The 21,662-nt window shown below is 36.5% G+C and overlaps 2 protein-coding genes across 2 annotated transcripts in view; one reads left to right on the top strand and one right to left on the bottom strand.

Annotated features, from left to right (window-relative positions):
• Nucleotides 1-4,773: 4,773 nt before the first annotated feature.
• Nucleotides 4,774-17,156, top strand: CHMP2B (Charged multivesicular body protein 2b). Its single transcript, XM_089244687.1, has 8 exons — nt 4,774-4,936; nt 7,943-8,034; nt 9,942-9,983; nt 10,383-10,484; nt 12,166-12,216; nt 14,517-14,619; nt 15,526-15,632; nt 16,801-17,156. Exons 1-8 carry the CDS (start codon nt 4,903-4,905, stop codon nt 16,918-16,920), a joined length of 651 nt encoding a protein of 216 aa, XP_089100813.1. The 5' UTR covers nt 4,774-4,902; the 3' UTR covers nt 16,921-17,156.
• Nucleotides 17,157-20,768: 3,612 nt separating this feature from the next.
• The window catches only part of LOC149076955 (uncharacterized), a 28,246-nt gene continuing 27,352 nt past the window's right edge, over nt 20,769-21,662 (bottom strand). Inside the window, exon 13 of the mRNA XM_089244686.1 lies at nt 20,769-21,241. Coding sequence (XP_089100812.1) covers nt 21,019-21,241 — 223 coding nt within the window. The 3' untranslated portion in view covers nt 20,769-21,018. The remainder of the gene's footprint in view (nt 21,242-21,662) is intronic.

Here is a 21,662-nt window from a genome sequence, read left to right as displayed (position 1 = left end):
ACTTTCTCGGGGGGGAAGATTTCAGATTTTTTTTCCTTCTGAGGGAGTTACGTTTTTCCTACAAAATAAAACTATAATCTTGTCTCGGGGGTGAGGTTAGAACCCCAAACCTTCCCCCTTTGCGTACGCCAATGGTTGTGTAGTATTCTCGCAATTTCTTGTTTAATACGTAGAAGGATTTTAATTTCTGAATTAGCCCTCAGGGTGTTTGCCCCGTGATGCGAAATATTTGCAAAGATCCCACTGTACACATTAACCCTGTCAGTGGTTTTCAAAATTTCACTGATCCGCATTATAACTGGCACAGTGAAAATTTCTAAACCCTCTGCAAATGCCACCTTTTATTCAGAGATTTTTTTTTTCGATTTTGTGCAGCTGAGAGTGCTCCTCTCCTTCTCCCTTCCCCCGAGAATAATTGAAAAAACGAGAAAGAGAAATACTCTGGATTTTTTATTATTTACACTATATGCATATTCCTATACTACCCCAAAGGGGAAAGAAAAAACGCCATCTTTCTTCTGCCTACTGACAGTTGATCTGGCATATTTGGGAGAGAGGAAACATGTTTGACTGTAACAAAAAACCACAACGCAGTATCTGGGTTCATCATTGCTGAAATAAAAGGGTATAAAGGAGGTGAGATGTCTCACAATTACCGAAATAAAATGCATCAAGTTAGGCGAGATATCTCGTCAATGCCACTGTAAGGGTTAGAAGTAAATTCTTGAAACCAGCTCCAATTACCCGCAGACGCACCCTGAGAGGTGGATTCATGGTTTTTGCCACCGGTGGATTATGCACAATTGACCGCCTTTCTCCCATCACAATCAAATTTTCGTGACCACTCATTCCCCAAATTTCCCTCCTTCACTCCGAACTTGCTGCCTTGAACAACAGCCAGCTTACTACCATCCCCGTAAATACGCCTCTGCGCACCTCGTATATTTTATGCCCAAACAGTAGCATACACAGGATTTTCTCAAGGGGGAATGGAGGGGTTTCACTTGTTTTTTCTTCCCAAGGGGATTTTTTTTTACGTTTTTTACTGCGAAAATACACTATTATCAGTGCCGTCCTAACGCATGGACCGACCCGGGCACGGCCCGAAGGCCTCAGGAGAAGAGGGCTTCATAAAAATAAGATCCGTTTGAAATTTTCTAGAATTTGCATGGCAGGGCCTCAGAAAAACCACTTGGCCCGGGGACCCATGATGCTCTTAGGACGGCCCTGACCATAATATCAACTCAAGTGGACTAACCCCCTCCCCCATATTGCGTATACTAATTTGCGCAAATACAATGTAATGAAAACATTTATCAGTACCAGCATCAGTGTTATCCGAAAATATAACTATGGAGAATAATTTCACTCCTCTCCGAAATTTCAAGCCTTATATTTGTAAAACGAGGGGTGTTTCTTTTTTATTAAGGAGAAATAACACTATTAAAAAAACCAAAAATTTGAAGGAGTACTTCACTCCTCAATGAAATTCAGAGGAGTAAAATTGAATTTTGAGGCTTGAATCACGCGTCTGGATGCGTATTGGTGAACACTGAATACAACTGTGTAGGCCACGGAAGTCATCAACCTTTCTTGAGTCACGAGCACTGCCTATATCCATCATCAAGCAAAGAGCACCCCTTGTGGCAACTTGACATACTTATGCCTGAAATCAGTGTAATTGTAATCCTTGAATGCAATTTTTACAAAGTGTTTAATTGAAACGTTGATCAAATGCTCACGAGTGCGAAATCTGCAATGAACACTCTTGTGGTGCTTCGAGGAGCGCCGTGGTGCTCACGAGCAACAGGTTGAAGATGACTGGTGTACGGAAGCCTATATCGAAACATTTCTTTGTCTCACACAACAAAAGATAATAAAAGCATCAAAATAAAATGGTGACATGAGTAATGTCAGTTGACGAACACTGGTTCGTCAATGTCGGTTTGAATTTCGCGCGTTAATTTTGTAATCAATTTGAAATACTTACTGCCATCTAGTGACTCTGAGAAAAGTGTTTTTAGTGGTCATTAGATGGCAGCATAGGTACTTTAATTAATTTTTTTTTTTTTAGATCTGTTTTTTGCAGTTTTGATTTCCCCAACTAAAGTGACCATACGTCCCGTATTTAACGGGACGGTCCCGGTATTTCTCTTTTTCTGGCCGTTCCGACTTTTGGGCAAAAGTTTCCCGGTTTTTCCCGTATTTTACACGAAGCCTACTTGAACTTTTATTCTTCATTGAAGTCAAAGATTAAAATTATTTTTCAACTCATAAATTATATTGCGATAATTACAACTATAAATAAGAATATTAATCTCCCACATTTGTCTTAGTGAACGTGTTTTTTTATCGTGGATTCATTTAAATCCACTGCGATTTGCAGTAGTGCTTCATTTCCCGCCATTGTGATTTCCGTAATTTCAGCAACATTGGACAACTTTATTCAGTTTTGGCATCATTTTTAGCGGTAATCGGCGATGTCCCGTATGTTCCCGTATTTGAAATCCCAATTTCCCGTATTTCTCTCGATGAAATATGGTCAGCTTACCCCCAACAGATAACAGCACTATCAAAAACATAACACGATTTAAGCAAAAATAATGATACGCTTTTCAAACTTGCTCATTATGATATTAACGAATCAAATTTTAGAGTTTTCCCTCTTTGTTTTCAAGGAAAATAAAAATTTCTTCGATGGAGTCCAAACCCTTCAATAATCCGATGTCATGCTCATTCATATTACCTAGGCTGACCATATTTGTTTGAGAAAAATACGAGACATTGGTCTTCAAAATACGGGAAAATATGGGACATTGACAATTATCGCCAAAAGTGAGCGAAGGTGCCAAATCATGTGAAAATCACATAAAAGTAGTCAATCGCGGCAAATGAATCGCCACTTGAAATTGCAGTGAATGAAAATAAGAAACATCACAAATATGCAAAATTAATGTTATAAATTGCTATCGTATAAGTGTCATAATATATTTTCTCAGTTGGGAAGTTAATTTTATTAATTGATTTGATGAATAACATGAATAAAAAAGCAAGTTGCTTTCGTTAAAAATACGTGAAAAACCGGGAAACTTCTGCAAAAAAGTCGGGACAGCCAGAGAAACAAAAAAAAACCGGGACTGTCCCGGAAAATCCGGGACGTATGGTCATTTTAATATTACGTCATAATTTTGGAACCGGAAAAATGGGCCAATCAAAGGGTACGTCCATAGTGCACCGCTTCCCGCTTCTCGCTTTATTGCTTAAACCGCGGCAGTTGTAGAAGGCGAGATGATCTCGCGCGATTCTAGCCGGTGGTGGTTATAGTGCACCGCTCGCGGGAGCGTCTGCTTGCATGAGCAGTTGGCATCATGGAGCTATCACGTGGGGATATATGGTGTTTTTGTTGACAACAAAAAATATGTACATGAAATGAATAGGACTCACCTTGAAGTTGCAATAGGTTTAGTGTAATCGCTAATTATAGTTAATTAATTAATTGATGATAAATCAGCGATTTCGCTTTTAGTGCCACAACAAATTTTCGATTAGAAAAACGAGAATTAATCGTTACAAAATTTCGTTTGATTTAGTTTTATCGTTAATTAGTTTATATTAATGATAAAACTAAATCATGATCGATAATTAACTAATCAACTAATAACGATGAAACTAAACTGGCCGATAACTAGTTAATTAACGGCAAAATCCGTTGGATTTCGTTTTATCGTTAATTAGTTAATCAACTTAATTAGTTAATTAACGAATTAACGCTAAAATGAAATCCAACGGTATTTTGATTAATTAACGATATCGTTTTTATTACGTCAACTAATTAACGATTAGTATTAACAATAATTAGGCGTCATAAAAACTCCGTTGGATTTAGTATGATCATTAATGATTCTTAATTAATTAACGATTTCGCTTATTATGTCATAACTAATTAATGATTAGTATTAGCAACAATTATCCGTCACAAAAACTCCGTTGGATTCAGTATAATCGTTAATTAACCTTAATTAATGATTAATCACCGATATCACTTTTAGTGTCATATCTAGTTAACGATTAGTATTAACTAGGGTGACCATACGTCCCGTATTTCCCGGGACAGTCCCGGTATTTTCTGTTTTTTTGGCTGTCCCGACTTTTTAGCAAAAGTGTCCCGGTTTTTCCCGTATTTTGCATGAAGCCTATTTGAATTTTTATTCTTTATTGAAGTCAAAGATTGAAATTATTTTCAACTTATGAATTATATTATGATAACTACAACTATAAATGAGTATATGAATCTCCCATATTTGTCTTAGTGAAAAATTTTTTTCGGGGAATTCATCCACTGCAATTAGCAGTAATGCTGCATTTCCCGCCATTGTGATTTCTCCGTTATTTTAACAATATTTGGCGACTTTGTTTTGGTTTTGGCGTCGTTTTTGGCGATAATTGGTGGTGTCCCGTATTTTCCCGTATTTGGAATCCCATTGTCCCGTATTTCTGTCGAGGAAATATGGTCAGCCTAGTATTAACAATAATTATTCGTCATAAAAACTCCGTTAGATTCAGTATTACCATTGATGATCCTTAATTAATAACCGATTTCGCTTATATTATGCCATAACTAGTTAACGATTAGTATTGACAATAATTAATTCTCACAATAGGATTCACTATAATTGTTAATTTTCCTTAATTACTTGATGATTAACGATAGAAAAGAAAGTCGGAAGAAGAATCATCAACTCATGTCTTCTAAAGGAAAACGTAAAACAAGTCAAGTCACGTCTTGTTTGTTTACATCCTCAATTGAAATATATGCTCAATATAGTTTAGTGTGTGGTGAATGTTATGTTATAGCTCATACCCACTAATTATATTGTAAACAAGAGCTAATAATTTGTCGACATGAGTTTTTTCGGGAAGAAAAAAAACCCCGCAGGTGAGAAAGAAAACAAAACAAACACGTGACATTTTGTTTACTTTTGTCAATAATCATGAATGTTATAAGCGTGGCTTTTCTCACACCCTAAAGCGGAGATCATGCCCCCCCCTCCCCTACATCTTGCAGCAAGGCCCCTGTGGCTGACGCCCCCCCCCCACCCAGGACGTTTCCAATCCCTCTTCATAGGGGCAGTGAAAAACCAAAAAATTAAATGAATCGTCTCAAGCCCCCCCCCCCAGAGCTACAGCCCTGACACCCCCACTCACCCATTGGTGGGGCTGGATCCCAACCCTCCATTTTTCATGGAGCCCCATCTTCCCCAATCTATGTCAACTTCCATGCGGTGGGGGGAGGGGGCATCCATAGTAAGAGTACAGTGGTGTACCGCCTCTTATAATTATTGATTTTCATTACCTGGATCGAGGTCGCTTCGATAACTCAAATGTTGCATTGTGTTGAAGGGTTTCTTGGTAACGAAGTCTCTTTTCTTTCCTGTTAATGTATTATATTTGTATTAGAAATTAGAGCGGGAAATTTGAGAGAAGAGAAGGGATCGAGATTAAAAAATATAGCATCCTTGGACCCAGATACACGAATCAAAAGTTATAGAAACCTGGACTCTCTTTTAAATAATACAATGGCCACATCAAGAAAAAAAAGGAAAAAAAACCCTGGGTTCAATAAAAACATGATTGCGAGATTAAAATTATAACAGCTAGAATGCAAAAAAGTAATTAAAATGGTAGTATGTCAAATGTTCAACCTCGCAATATCCAAATGCAATCCCGAGAATGAATTCCAAATGAAATATTGCAAAAAATTGGCATACTGGGGAAGCAGCATGTATGATACAATGAAAATAAATGAAAAAAAAACAGACTCGATTGATTCAAATGTGCACTCTGTACAAAGCCTATAATTACAACTTTACTAGCGATGTCTAATGGGGACGTCACCTTCAGATGATAAGCAACAGTGAAAAAGGAAGAAAGGCAACATTGAAACCTAAGGAAACAATAATAGCAGACAGAAAAAAAACTCCAATGGAAGGAAATGGCCAACCATGAGATAAAAAGCACCAACAGGCTAGGAAGGAAATCACAGACAAAAGTCACCAAGAAAAAAAAAGGGTTTATATTATAGCTCTTCCCTGAAATTTGTCTCTGTAATGCTTGTTATAGTGCTGCCATCGTCTTTTCTAACTATGGATGAAATGTAATATTGATTGAATATTTGTACCATTGTAGACCTGTTGATCTCTATGGTGAGACTCTTTAGTGCAAAGATCGGCTCTCATTTGCACTTCGAAGTTGGGAACCACAGAAAGCTAACTGCAGTCGACCATCACTGTGGCACAAGTAGGGTTCAAACTTGGTCAAACCTGCAATGCAAGTTTGTCACTATGTCACAGATTCTGAAAATTTTCTAAATATCTAGATCAGTGTTTCACAAGGTGTGTGCTCCGGCACCCTAGAGCGCTGCAATATCGGCTAAGGGGTGTCGCGAGATATTATGGAGATAAGTGGACAGTCATATGTTTTTCATCTAAGGTCTTCAAAAAAATTTTTTAATCGAATTAATTACTCTCATGCATCACCTACTCATCGGATAAGCCACCATCTGGTGGCAGTGTCAGCAATGTGAGCTTTGGCCTGAGTTAGGTCTAGTTGTTCATGTATGGCCCCGTTCAGCCAAAACCATCTATAGAAGAAAGCCTCTGTGTGAAGCTCATGACGACAATGAAAAAGTCCATTCCATCTATAGCCATTGAATGTACTGCAAAAAAAGGTAAAGATATCGCATGCGTCTGCCTGCTATATCCAATGGCTGCAGGTTAAATGAAAACTTCGGTGACATCAAAGCTTCGTGCAGAGGCTTTCTGCTATAGATGGTGTTGGTTAAGCACACACGAGCTTAAGGAAAGAGGATTCATTGGCTTTGTAGTTTAATGGTCTTGGGTGTCACCCAGCCAGATTAATTTTCTTTCTTGGATTTATCTTCGCATCAGCCAACTGAATGAATGAATGAATGAACGCCAGAACATTGCCACTGGACTTATCTCGTTGCCGAGATCTCTTCCAACCCAGCTTTATGGCAGAGTCGCATAAGCCAACTGTCAAAACCTTCATAGTAATAGCGGAGAGTGACATCACCTTATAATAAGCTGAAACACCTCATTTGTCAACACTTATCAAGATTGCAATATATATGTACTTTCCATCTCATCTTTTTCCACTGAGAATCTCGAATGGTTTGTCTCACCATTTGATTTCGCAGACAGTGCAAAGGAAATAAATTTCACTGCTTGTGAGCAAGATGAATTTATTGATCTTTGCACTGATTCCACATTCACCAAAAGAGTGAGGCGTCGGTTGCTGCTTTTTGGCTTGGACTGAGAGAGAAGAGCATCTTAATCTAACGAAAGTAACTAACACACTTTTGTCCTTTTCAACATCCTATCTATGCAAGTAGTCCTTCTCTGCTATGGCGACAATAAAATACAAAGCAAGAAATAGACTACTACTCAACTGTACATGCAGGTTGTATCTATTCCTCTATGGAATCTATCGAATTAGTACATGCCGGAATGTGCGTGTATATGTTGTGAATCGAATGTGAAGTTTGTTTTTATGTAATGCTTGTTATGTGTAGTGTTTCCATCTGCCAAGAAATAGATTGCAAGACCTTCAAGACAATTTACATGTTTCGTTGCCTACAAGACCCGATTCCAAGTGATGTATTTGTTCTCTAAGCATCATGACAAGTTTCATATTAATGATTAATCGAACAAAACTTTATTGATGTATTTTTACTCAGTGATTTTTGTTGTAGTGAACTGCATTCTGTATTCAAGGAAGGGTGCCCCAAGTTTTCAATTTTGTTCCCGAGGGTACTGCGAACTTCATCTTTTGTCATCAAATCAATTATGAAATCTTTCAATTCTGAACATTGCCTATTTTGAGAATTAATGGTTGAATGTTGTTTTCCTTTCTATTTCTGAAGAGCAAATGCGAGAACAGAACAGGCAATTGAAAAGAGCTCAAAGAGGAGTGGAGAAAGATCGTAGAGATCTTGAGCGACAAGAAAAAGAGCTGGTAAATAAGTTCTATATGATACTGCTTAATTACGTGATGTGTATTTTATGCAGGGTTGGTCTGATTTTGCTCAACCCGAAAAAAACCCACCAAAAATTACACCTTAAAACTGCACCAACTCACCAACAGTATGCTTTCTAATGATGTTATTGCATTGTCATACACTATCTAAATAGAAATACATTAATAAATCTATGTATTTGATGCTATTTAGATTATAGGGGTTAGAGGAAAAGCCCTTGGAAAAGCAGATTTTATAAACCCACTAACTGTAATACCCGGCACTGCCCGGGTTTTCTTCAATTACTGGGAGGCCCTAAAGCAGAATGTGCCAAAATCTGTGACGTACGTCGCAGAACAATTAGCGCTACTGCAGAACAATTTGGAAGAATTTTAAGGAAAAGTGCAAAAAAACACTATTACATGCATGGGGGTTTTTACTGCAGAACATTTCCAGTCAGCTGAGGGCTCGTCGCAGAACAGTGCTAAACATTCTGCTTTGGGGCTGGGAGGATTGAAAAAGTGACAAAACAATATAAAGAAATAAACTATTATGCATAATACTGGTAGCATTAAAGAAGTCTCAAACCCTTATAAAGGCATATACATGTCTGAAACGCATTGCTAGGGAACCACTGTAACCAAAGTAAACATTCCAAGACCATTTTGCTTGAACAAAACCCCATGCTTGGCTCCCTAGAAACCAAGAAATTTGGCTGTCGCCTAAATATTCTTTTGATTTGTCAAGCCCTGATTTAAGATACAAACTATAGTGGAGAAGAACGCTTCACATCTAAACTTACCGTTCCACACCAAATGAAATGAGCCAAGCTTTTTATGACACTAGTTGTGATGTCACTCAGAATAGTGATTTCTCCTTTCTCAAGTCTTTTTTTTCTGGTAGCTATGTAGTGTGGGAGGCAGCAACATTTGGAAGGTGATTATCTTACCCGGCTGATCTTCTTACCAGTAACTGGTCTTAGATAATTTATGAAACATAATTCAGCTGGTCCAGTTTTGGTGGGCGTAGATGGGAGGGCCTTCGGAACATGTAAAAAAAGTTTTAAAAAAAGAATATTGTACACTGGCTGAAAATTTATTTACATGGTATTTGGACTATTTTATGATGTTTTAAATTTTCAGCTGGTATTCTGAGGGTGGGTTACACTTCGGCTGCTCGTTTTTTTATGTACCATAAAAATATTTTACACTGTATAAAAATTAAACATGAGATAGTTATTTCGATATTAATCTAGAAACTAATGTTGTAGTATGAAAGGTAAAGTAAAGAATTCCATTCAGCTTACTTGGTAGGTATGGAAAGACCTTCACCTGGATGATTGAAGATACCGCTTGGCACTGGAATATAATTTAGCGCTGAACGACTTCTTAGCCTCAGCTGAAGGTCTTTCCACCACTACTGAGCCAGCTGAACATTATTTTTTTTATTAATAACCTAAATAACTATCTCGTGTTGAATTTTCACATACTGTAGAATATTTTTACAGAACATGTTTTTTTTTACATAAACAAACAGGCAGCTGAAGTATAACCCACCCTCAGAATACCAGCTAAATACCTAAGAACATCATAAAATAGTCCAAATAACATGAAAAATACATTTTCAGCCAGTGCAAAATATTTTTTTCACTTAACTTTTCTTACATGTTCCGAACACCCCATCTACACCCACCACAATCGCACCAGCTGAATTTAATTTTTGACATTACCTATAAATTAGCTAACAAATCGGTTGATGTAAAATGTGCAACCCAAAAATGTTGCTGCCTCCCGGACTAATATTAATAGAATCCAGATATCTAGAATCCAGACCCTGTTATCACTAAAATTACTTCATATGTCATGAACATGTTATAATCATCTTTCTTTCTTTCTTTTTTTTGCAGGAAAACGAAATTCGTAAAGCAGCTAAACAAGGGAACAAAGAAGTAAGCACGATTCTGTACATCAGAAATAATTTTTACTACTACTAAACTGCACGTGCACCTTGTCCATGTTCCTCTACGGAATTCTATGGAATTTCTAATGAATGGGTAGGCCTACATGCCGGAATGTTTGTTTCTTTCTGTGGAATTCTTATTATGTATTGCTTATCAAGTGCTGTCATATGTCTTCTGAATACAGATTCCAAAAAATTTGCTGGTTGTTTCGTGTTTGTGGCATGAATTTTATAACAGTTGTAGGCCTGACAATCAGGAGATTGATTAGACAGAGATTAATTACACAATCTTTGTGGAGAGCAATTTTTACTAAATAACACTTCCTGTTTATTATATAATGAAGTGTCATAAAATCAGTAATTGATTATTATAAATTTTATTCAACAGGTTTGCGCTGTTCTGGCGAAGAATTTGGTACAGATTCGAAAGCAAAGAGCCAGAACATACACTGCATCAACCAAAATTCAATCCATTGGCTCTCAAACTAAAGTATATTTTTTTAATTGTTCTTTTTTTATGTTCATTGTATAATGAGTAGTTTTGGTATTGAATACCTAAAAATACCATTTTTGTGGAAGAGCCCTATCTGGCTAGAAGTTCCTTCCTACCAATTCACATACTTATTCTCGAAAATTGTATCGAAATCTTATGGTGAGGTTCATGAGTTAAAAAGACACTGCTCAGTATAGGTGTAGTGTATGTAGGGAAGGCACTGGGTTAGAGTTGCCAGACATCCTCCTTTTTGGTGCCATTTCATTCATCTTTGTACGTTTAAGAAAATTCACCCTTTTTAAATAATTTTCCTTTTTTTTCCCTAGGAAAAAAAATTCTCCGAAACATAATAAACTCTTCAAGGAAACAGTTATTTTCCGGATATTATGCTGAGGTGAGCTCGGAAAGAAAAGTCATCACGTCCCAGCCGGGACACGAACCCAGGCCCTCTTGCATACCGGGCAAGCATGCTACCATCTACACTACTGGAGACACATGAATCGGCCTTCCTAATTTCACGCACTGTGTCGTGAGGCGCTGAAGTAGTTTTGATGACTTTTCTTTCCGAGCTCACCTCAGCATAATATCCGGAAAATAACTGTTTCCTTGATATCTCTGGCTGAGGAAAAAAGCCATCTATATCTCTATAATAAACTCTTGTTTTTTTCTCACTCACACATGTTAATACGCTTTGACGGATTGACATTGAAACTTCCAGAATAGAAGAACCCATGTTAACTCCAAGTGGGGCAGGTGCCTTTCTAACCATGGCTTATCTTGCTCCAGACTAATATGGAAAAATTAAGAATACTATTGTTTTTTCACCAACTAATGCTGTGCCCTGAAGTAGGGAGGGAGGGGTGTTACTATTACAGAAATAAATAAAATAGGATGCAAACAACACTCAATGCTGATTCGTATTTCAAAATCACCTCAGGCAAAAAAAAAGCAACGCTGCCGAATAGAAAAAAACATCCTCTGGGTATAGAATGAAAACTTCCTTCCTTACTCCAGGCAAAGTAATAAAACTAAACAGACTGTGAACTATTCGTCAAAAGCAAAGGGGGACTGATCATTGTTCGTTCTTTTTTGGTGGTTCTGTTTTATTTGGGAAAATAATGGCATAGCTATTGTGTGTTTGTTTAGTGGTGCCATCTGTTGTGGAAATTGGGAAAAGGGGTGTTACTAAGGGTGCACGCACAGGCATCATCCTCTGTTTTCAAATCTATTAACTCTACACAGAGTGCTCATCCTTCCCCTCCCCCAAAACAATCAGACACTTTAAATGTTAAAAGAAAGTACCTGAAAATGTTATTTTAATCAACTTCTGTTGACTGTTGATTTAAATGCTTTTCGATGGTTGTTAGCTTAAAATTTCCCTTAAAGAGATTCCTTGTACACCCCCTCCTCTCAAAAGTTGATCCTGCATACACCCCTACTGCTCAAGATGTTTAAGAGTGTCATTTTTAATTTATGTTTGCTCGTTCATACCATCTATTCTTTTTATGTTGGCAGTTGTGTTTTTTATGAAAAAGTTTGGCAGACTTGAACTGAAATAACGACATACAATGTCAGCATCTATATTTATTTCACTGGGGATTTTGTGATGAATCATGTTGCATTATTAATTTGATTTTTAAAAAAATGGACTTATATTTTTCTTTCTCTCTTCCTACAGGCAATGCAATCAAACGCAAAACTTGCAGATTCTATTTCTTTGGCAGCGAAGGTATGAAATAAGTTTATGTTAATTATTTGTAACAAATAAGAATTGCACATTGCTTCTAGTCTAAGGCAGGGTGTACACTGGAGCTATACTGCAAGCGATGCCTGCAACTCCGCATCACAACATGAAGCTGACGTAACATGAAAATTCAAGCATTTCCATCTTTACTTCAGGAAATGAAAGACAAATGGCAACACAAAACAAGAGGAACTCAACAACATAAATACATTTGGGCCACACACACACCCCCAGAACACACATTCCTGCATGAGCGGATTTGTTAGAAATTCCATAGAGGAATGAGTATGAGGTGCATGTACGGTTAAATAGTCGTAGTAGTAGCCTGCAACTCTACATGGGTTGGTTAAAATTTCTGAAATTCAGGTTTTTAATCAATACATGTCAAGTTGTAGGTTGCATCACTTATATTGTTCCAGTGTTCACTCTGAATAAGACAATGGGCAAACTTTTTTAGGAAGAGGCAAAAAAAATTAGTTCAGCCAATGTAATTTATTATAAAAGTCTCTTATAACATTTTATTACTACTCTTTAGCAGATGGTAGTTTGCTCATCACTGAGTCCAAGACATACATGCTCAATCCATAGCCTGCAAGCCATATTTGGCCCTCAGAGTCATCTTATGTGGTCTGTGATCGGTGTGTCTTCGGGAACGCTTCGATATCTCTATGAGATGGGAAGCGGGGTGTGTCCGGTCTTCAAAGGTCAAAGGTCTGTGATCTCAAACCTAATGCAGACCTGCAAACTCTCCCGATTTTTCATCCTTCCTCCCGCTCTCCGGATTTTGGCAGAAAATTAGATTTTACGCGAACTTTCATGTTGTCGTGGCGTCAATGATTACCGTCGTCGTTAGGGAAAACACCCATAGAGAGGACAGCTGTAGTCATTTCCATCGCGCGAGCAGCCGTAAAAAAGTCTCTGTGACCGCATTTAAGCAACTGGCAAAGACGCGACTTCGTTTTCGTAGCGTTTATCGGCAATCATTTATTAGGGGCATGACCTTGGTTGCCGAAATTCCTGTATAATAGTTATTGTATTCCATTAACAGCCGTGCGGTAAACACGTTTTTTCGTCCGCAGATTTGTAATTTGAATTTTTTTTAAATTGTTTCTTCTGATTTTAACATCTTCGGAAAGAAAATATAAAACTTTAAGCTATATAAAGCTTTTAAGAATTCATATACCCAAGGTTATCAATCACTGATAGCATCCACGAAAGGAAACACTTATACTTTATGAACGTTATGTAGATGTGATTTCTCTATTCAGCATGGACATGGGCGGGGATACAGGTGGGGGGAGCATGGGGGGCATTGCCCCTCCCCCAACCATCAAAGGTGGAGTCGACTGATCTAATGTATATATGAGCTGACATCATCATCATCATGCCCCCCCTCCCAGACTTCCAAGTCAATCTCCGCCTATGTGCATGGAAAGACTGGCATGCAATAAAATTCTTCTCAGGGGCAATGCAGAACCTGCCTTGGGGGGGGGGGAGAAAGAATGTAACTTTTTCTTAATTTAAAAAAAAAAAAAAAATTTTATGAACTTTTTTTTGATCGAGTCTATGAGTGTCGGGGGGGGGGGTTACCCCCCTCGTGAGAATCTCCGGATTTCTGGATTTCAAAAGTTGGCACGTCTGCTAATGTTTTTAAAAGAACTAAGCAGCACAGTTCTAGAGCACTTAAGAGATCTGCGTCACATTTACAGATCACTCGCAATGCAGTTCCATCAGGCACAGTTCAGATTATTTTAGTGAACCATGGGTTATTTGCACAAAAGTTTACGATTTACAGGTCAATGAAGTGACTCGTAGCACACTTACAGATCACTTATAAATGTACCTGCACTGTTCCAGCTCACTTAATAAAGTGGCCCACGACACATTTTTAAATCAATGAAGTGGCCCATACTCTCCTAAAGGTTCAACATCCTTGCCCTAAAGTTCCCCAAACTTTTTGTTCCATAGCCTGATTCTTCAGAAATTTTTTCTCTCACTGCCCCCCTCAGACTCAAGCAAATCGCAAATCCATATGATCGTATGTTATACTCGTAGCTTCTATCCCCCCCCCCCGGAGTTCCCCCTGGACCATTCCATCACCCACCAGGAGTGATATTGCCCACTTTGGGAAGCACTTGTCTAAGACAAGGCTTTGAAAAAAAATTGAGTGAGTATAAATCTCTTAAAAGGCAAGAGATCTTTTCTCAACTTATTTTTTCAGGAAAAACTGAATAAAGAAAAAAAAAATTTCTTTTATATCTACTTATGTTGTGTTTCATTATCAGACTATGGGGGCTGTAAACAGCGAAGTCAATGCTAAAGATTTAATGAAGACCATGCAAGAATTTGAAAAGGGATCCGCGAAAATGGAAATGGCAGGAGAGATAAGTATGTGTCTCATTTGTTATGACTATATAAATACAAGATTTAATTTTCGATCACTACTAAAAATGTTTGATATTGAAGTTCACAAAATTCATTTATTCGAAAGATATTAAATATGTGTGAATGTATCAAGACAAACAGAAAATTTCATTTCCTGAATCATGATTGTTTTTAGTAATTTTATCATCCATTTTCATATTATTAGAATTTTATTTTATTTTATTTATTTTATTTAGTTTTGGCATATGTATAAAGAAAATTAAAATTATACTCTTTTGTGGCTCAACAATTTTATTTTAAAGTTGATTATTGCCATCAGGAAGCAATATATCATATTTAGGCGGCATTGTTTTTTTGTTTTTTTTTATGTTGTCATATTGTAGGCAGAATCACTCTACATATTTAGTTTATATGTAGAGTGATTCTGTTAAAAGTACCATCATTTTATAAAGGGTTTATAAGGGTTTATTAAGTTTTATAAAGGGTTTATAAAATGATATACTGTAGTTCTTTGTTATACTTTACTTCTTTATATCAAGTTTTGATATCGTATTTTTTGATAGTGGTTGCTGAAAGTTTGAATGTGAACCTAGATAAGATCATCTGTTACATCACTCTTTTCCTTTGTCTCCAGACATAGATTAAGTGTCGATTAGCTCATCAAATTAAGGAGAAATCCCTCCAATATAATTACTAAGCTCACAAAAATTACATTGCAAATATGTTTATTATTAATAGGGGGGTTATTGTTGTCACTTGCAAATGTGCATATCTATTCCCCCTCTTTTTTTTCTAGACTTCGATCAAATTAATAATTAGTGATACATAATAATTAAATAAATTAAACATTTTCCCCCCATTGAATTAATGATAACTTTCAAATTCTTTATTTTCCCTATTTATTTGCAGTGGATGACAGCTTGAATGCGATTCTGGATGAATCTGGTGATGAAGAAGAACAAGACGCAGTCGTCAGCCAAGTTCTTGATGAAATTGGCATTGAAATATCTGGAAAGGTAAAAATACTGTTAAACATTTTTTTTCTCTCCTCAACCTTTCGTCGGTCAAATGAAGATTTTGGTTTATTTCCTTAATTTTTCCATTTTCTGATCCTTTAGTTTTTAGAGCAGCAGTTCTCAACCTTTTTTTGATTTGCACGGCTCTCTTTTTTAGTCTAATATTTATGGCAGAGCCCATGGACCTCTCTTTTTTTATTTATTCTTCAAATTTAAACTGTTTTATTTTATTGTCCTGGAGCATCCATGGAGCCCCCGGAAAGATACTCATGGACCACAAGTTGAGAACTCCTAGTTTAGAGATATCGGCCATAAAATTTGTGCGGGAAAAAAAATTTCCTGTATGTTTTCTGGATTTTCCCATTCCATAAAAACATTAAAATTAAAAACAGGAAAAAAAACTATTTTCCTTAAAAATAACCGATTAAAAAATTAAATTTATGGCATAAGTGCTGAAATTTTTGTTTTGTAAATTACGTTAGGAATCTCATGTTCAGGTATAAGAAATATTTTTTTTTCTAATGATAAAACCGTTGTTCGGGAACACTGGCTGTGAAAAGGTTAACCTTTTTTCAAACTACAGCAAGCCAACTTGTTCTTGTCTAATTGGAAGAAATGCATAACCTGCATGTAAAAATTTACTGTAAAGGTTTTCCTTAATGGCTTTATGCTTCTTGATGAATTTAAAAAACAAATACTGAACAGATTTGCTGACTTCTTTCTCCAGTAACGAACAGAAATGTTTTTTCGACACCCCCGTGTTTATGACAATTGCATCCAATGAACAACCATATTGGTCTCTTGCCCCGTTTACATGGGAAATATAAGCAAAGCCGCCATTGTTAAGGATTTACGTTAAAACTAGTTTACACAACACTAAATGGTCTAGTTGTTCTTTCCCTTTTGCCATTCGAAGGATTATGGGGGGAAGGAGGTATGAACTTCCATATATACCCAAAGAAAGAAAATAAAATTGTTGTACCCCTTTTTTTTCTCGTACAAGGGGGCAAATTTACTGTCAAGCAGGTTCAATGTCAAGAAATGAACCAGCTCTGTGTTCACAATCTTGTCTATGTAAAAAGTTTTTTTCGTACCTGTTTTGAGAAAATATGAATTCAGGTTTGGTGAAACAATTTTTATTTTAAATATTATCCGAATTTTGTTTTAGGTGGCTCAGGCTCCTGCAGCCCATAGTTCTACTCTGGGAGAATCATCAAAGGCCAAATCAAAGGCAGCGCTGCTTTCTGATGAAGAGATCGAGAAGCAGCTTGCCAACTTGAAGATTTGATGATCATTTTATCGGAACCTCTGTACATTTGAGTGATTCAGTATTTTTTCTTTTCCTGTAAAGATATCGCTTGTACATTTCAACTATAGTGGAAGCAGTAAGACTTTTTTTCATGGACATGCCGTCTAAATGAATTATGCATACCTGTGATCCATTTTGTAATTTTGTGTATGCAAAGATAGATAAATTATTTCATTTATTTGTCTACAAATAAATTGTCTATGATTTGATCATCATGTTTGATGATTGCCATTGACTGTGATAATTATTATGATATAAATGGTTTGAAATTAAATTGTTGAGAAAAGTGTCTACAACTGCAATGGAAAGATCTGGGATATATAGGGTGGGCGAAAAGTCTCCTTAACAAATTGAAAAGATTAACTAGTTGACTTAAAAATTGTGGTTTCACTGAAATACTTATCATAGCCTCAATTTTTTTTTTAATGAATTTAAAAAAAAAGTTAAAATTTCACTCACAGGTTGCGCTGTAGAATGAAAAACTCGACATAACAAATAAAATGTAACACAAACAGTTCATAATTAATGTTCAAGGCAATTTACGTTACATAAAACTATCAAATTTCAATATGAGTGTCCTTTTTAGGTCAGGCTACATCTTACTGAGTGGAAGGGCGCTCATGTTGAAATATGAGTTTTATTTTTATGAATTTAAAGTTTACATTTAGAAAGTTACATTTAGATTTCACGTTCAGATAGCTCTGTATCATAAAAAAAACTCCACGTAATAACAAAGTGTGACAAACAGTGTATAATTAATATTTATTTCGATTTGCATTACTTTCACATCCAATATTACTAACATTTCAATAGTATCAAGCTTTGTGTGTCTGTCTGCATCTGAAGGATATTCAATTTAAACCCAGTTTTCTGTTAGAAAGGCTCGATCACTTTTGTGATTATTGTTTTCAGTTCTTCAACGATATACGTATTTTCAGATTATGTTGTATTTTGCTTCGCAACTAGCTTCAAACAAGCATTCCAGAATGCAAAATAGTTCATTTCTGGATCCCTAAAAATAAGGTTTGCAAATGGGGTTGATCTGTTGCTATTAGTGTTGCATTTTATGCAGGGGCATCAGAAGTGTTACAAACCTAAAATACTTATCATAGCCTGTAGGTACTCATCTTGAATCTCATGTAGGCAATTTTGATTTCCGAATCGACTCTAGGGGTGCTCAGACCTATTATTTTATGTACTATGATTATGTGTTATTTTGAGTTTTCTGTGATATATCGCCATCTGTGAGTGAAATTTCTACCTTTTTTTTTATTCACCAGAAAAAAAAACTCTTTACGCCATAATAAGTGTGTGTGAGGAATTTATTTTCAAAAGGGAGCATTTCCACTTTTAACAGTTTATGAATCTCTGGGATAAGCTCTGTCAGATTATTCAAGCGGGAATATTTTTGATAGAAATGACACAATGTAAAGTTAGTTGTTTCCATAAAAAGGGAACATATCCTCCATTTTCATACACAGTATTTTTTATCTCTCAATAACGGACACCTGTGGGACCAAAAATTTTGTCCACTAACAAGGAGTGTCCGTTAATTGATAGTAAGATACGTTGAGTCCTGTCAATGTAATTCAAAATTGTGTGTCAGTCAGTGGAGGTGTCCGTTGTGGGAGGTTCCTTTGTAGAATGAACGTGTTTCTTATGTTAATGATGAAAGGGCAGTAAGAGTACCTTCCTGGGATAGTTAAAACTACCTGGAATTATCAGGTGATGTAGAAATTTCCGATTTTTCAGACTTGGTCAGCTCAAATTTTAATTGAAATGTAACACATTTCCACTATAATTTTCTTTCAAAGCGGAACATTTCCAAAATTTAAATGTGGATAACTGTCTTGAATGTTGATCAAGAAACATTATATTTAAATATTCCTCTACCATTCCTACATGCTTTCTGTTGGGCTATTTTCTATTTTTGTAAAGCAAACGTATTCCAGGGAAATGTGTTATTTTCTTCTACTGTAAATTTAGCAGAACTGGAAATGTTCTCTTTTGAAAATAAGCTCCTCAAGTTTAATTTAGCACAAACTGCACCTTTTTACACCAATTGGTTGACTTTTTCATTCATTTTTAAAATGTGTCGACAATTTTTTTGCTCACCCAGTACTTCCAGTGTCCGTTCTAACAACACATCACATGGACCCCCGCGCAAAAAGATGCTCTTGCCAAACTCTAAGTTTTCCTACCCAATTTATAGAATTTCCATGCTATTGAAATTAAATCTGTTATTATTATTTTTGGAATGATCGTAACATAAGGCTACCTTGTGCAGTTGTAAGATAGGCTCCCAAATCATAGGATAAGGCGGCTCACATAGTACACATAGAATTTTATATGCTATTTTATCTTTTTTATATTGAGGTTTTGCATCTACTGAATATATTAATCGATTTTTGTGTTGGTGTGAAAATTTGTAAGCAATAAATTGATAGATATGTGGGCCAATTCCATATATGAATGTGCCCCAGTTTTAAAAGTTATGATTTTTAATTAAATCTGACCCTTTGTAAATGCAAGAAGATGTATAGACTATGATCCAATGGTGGATTTAGGATTTTGCTGCTGGTAAGTAACTCAAATTTTGCCGTCCTTCTCTCATTCTGGTCTAATTTTCTTGATCACTCATTCCTCAAATTTGTTGCCTTGGGCTATAGCCCGCTTAACCTCCACCCTTGTTAATACTCCTCTGTCTTTACTGGCTTAATAATACAGAGCAAAGAAGGATTGCTAATAATAATAACACATAGGATTGGGTCCCTTACTGAACCAATCCTTTGCTCTGTAAGCAGGTGCATCTAGTGCTCCAGCAGCAAGACCGGGGGGGGGGGGGTGCCAATTTCACCCTTCAACATTATGAGGGGGGCACCAAAATGCCTGCTTGCCCCTGGCTGACCAGTCATCTAGTTGTGGCCCTGAGTACACTCCCCTATGCTTACACGCTCTTTAGGTCACTATTTTGGTCATTCCCATCCTCCAACATTCTATAGATCATTTCTCTTTTGTTCATTCACATGCTTGCAAACTCTTTAGGTCAGGTTTTTGGTCTTATTCTCTGGGTCACTGTTTTGGTCACACATGCTTGCAAATTATTTAGATCACACACATATGCTTGCAAACTCTTTAGGTCACTGTTTTTGTCGCAGCTCACTGATCTAGTCCCTTGCTCTCTGGGTGTCACTCTTTTGGTCATTCTCACGTGCACTGTTTTAGTCACACACAGGCTTGCAAACTTATGCCACTCTTTTGGTGCTCAACAAATGTCACACACTCTTTATGTCATTCATATGCTTGCATACTGTTTTGGTCACTCACATACTTGCAAATTCTCTTGGTCACTCGCAGAGGTGAATTTATTGTTTTACCACCTGCCTGTAAGCTATGCAAATTTTCCCGCCCTTCACCCATTCTACTAATTTTCATGATAATTCATTTCTCAAATTTGCCAGCCCCTCACCCTTCTAAATACGCCTCAGTTATGATTTTTTGAGAAAACGAAACTGAATGCTTTTTGCCCTGTAGTTTTTGCTTTGATAAATGTGTTGTGTTCACGTTTATTCAAGGATGTATTCATGGGCGGAGATACAGGGGTGGCATTGCTCCTCCTCTCCCCCCCCCCCCCCCAGTGTCAAAGGTGGAGTCGACTGATCTAATGTATATATGAATTGACATCATCATCGTGACTTCCAAGTCTATCTCCGCCTATGTGGTTATTTGTGTACAATTCTGTATATAACGGATGTTTCAATAGAATATGATTTATCTTTTAGTGCCAAAAGCATATAAATGATCTGATATTGCAATGAAGCCTGTGGGAAAACAAAACATCTAGGTGAAATCTCACTTCATAAAACAAGATACTTCCATAAGAATTGTGAATATGTCGATTTTCATGAAGATTCAATTTATTTCATGTGAAGATTTAAAAAATTTATGATATTTTTCTGATGCCATCTGATCAAATTGAATAGAAACAAATTTTTTTGCATGATATTAAAACAGTGTTATGTCACCCAAATTCTTATCAAATGTACTACATGACTTGAACGCTTCAGTTTCTAGCTGTTAGAGGGAAAAAAAATCTAAGGCTTTTTTAAATATTGATGGTTTTTTACTTCGTTTCTTTGGTCGAGCTTTATAATGTGATGGCGCCATTTTTCTGCCATCTTCTTTAATCATATCAGATGCTTTCTCAGCTATCATAATCGTTGGTATATTTGTGTTCCCTGATGTTATTTGTGGCATGATGGATGCGTCTACAACTCTTAGGCCTTTCACATGCTTCACTCTGAAATGAACAAGTTAGAGAGGCGACAATAATTCACCTTAGGTAAATCTATTTTAGATGTTTTGAGAAAAAAATACATTGGAACATTAAACAAAGCAAAAATTTTGCATCATCTACTACTGAAATTTACAGAAATAATTTTGCTTGGAGGAGGGGATTACGAGTTTTCTAAAGGTAAAAATCATTCTGAAGATCATGTTAAAATGCTTTTTTTTTTTTTTAATTGCCTAAAAATTTCCAATATTCGAGTTTCTTGGTTGTGCAATTTACTCCACAAATTTATTGCATAGGTACAGGGTAATCCAAAAGAAAAAGTAAAAAATCCATAATCCGAAAAAGTATAGACAGTGATTAATAACGAAAAAAATTTGTTCACAGAATAGTTATCTTTGCAACCGACTGGTGGTGCTGTTAGTGGTCC

The sequence above is a fragment of the Pholcus phalangioides genome, unplaced genomic scaffold (assembly GCF_987345545.1).
Source record: "Pholcus phalangioides strain wild (caught in Gottingen) unplaced genomic scaffold, Ppha-v1.0 ptg000015l_1, whole genome shotgun sequence".
Lineage (NCBI taxonomy): Eukaryota > Metazoa > Arthropoda > Arachnida > Araneae > Pholcidae > Pholcus > Pholcus phalangioides.
This window is presented reverse-complemented; position numbering and strand designations above follow the sequence as displayed.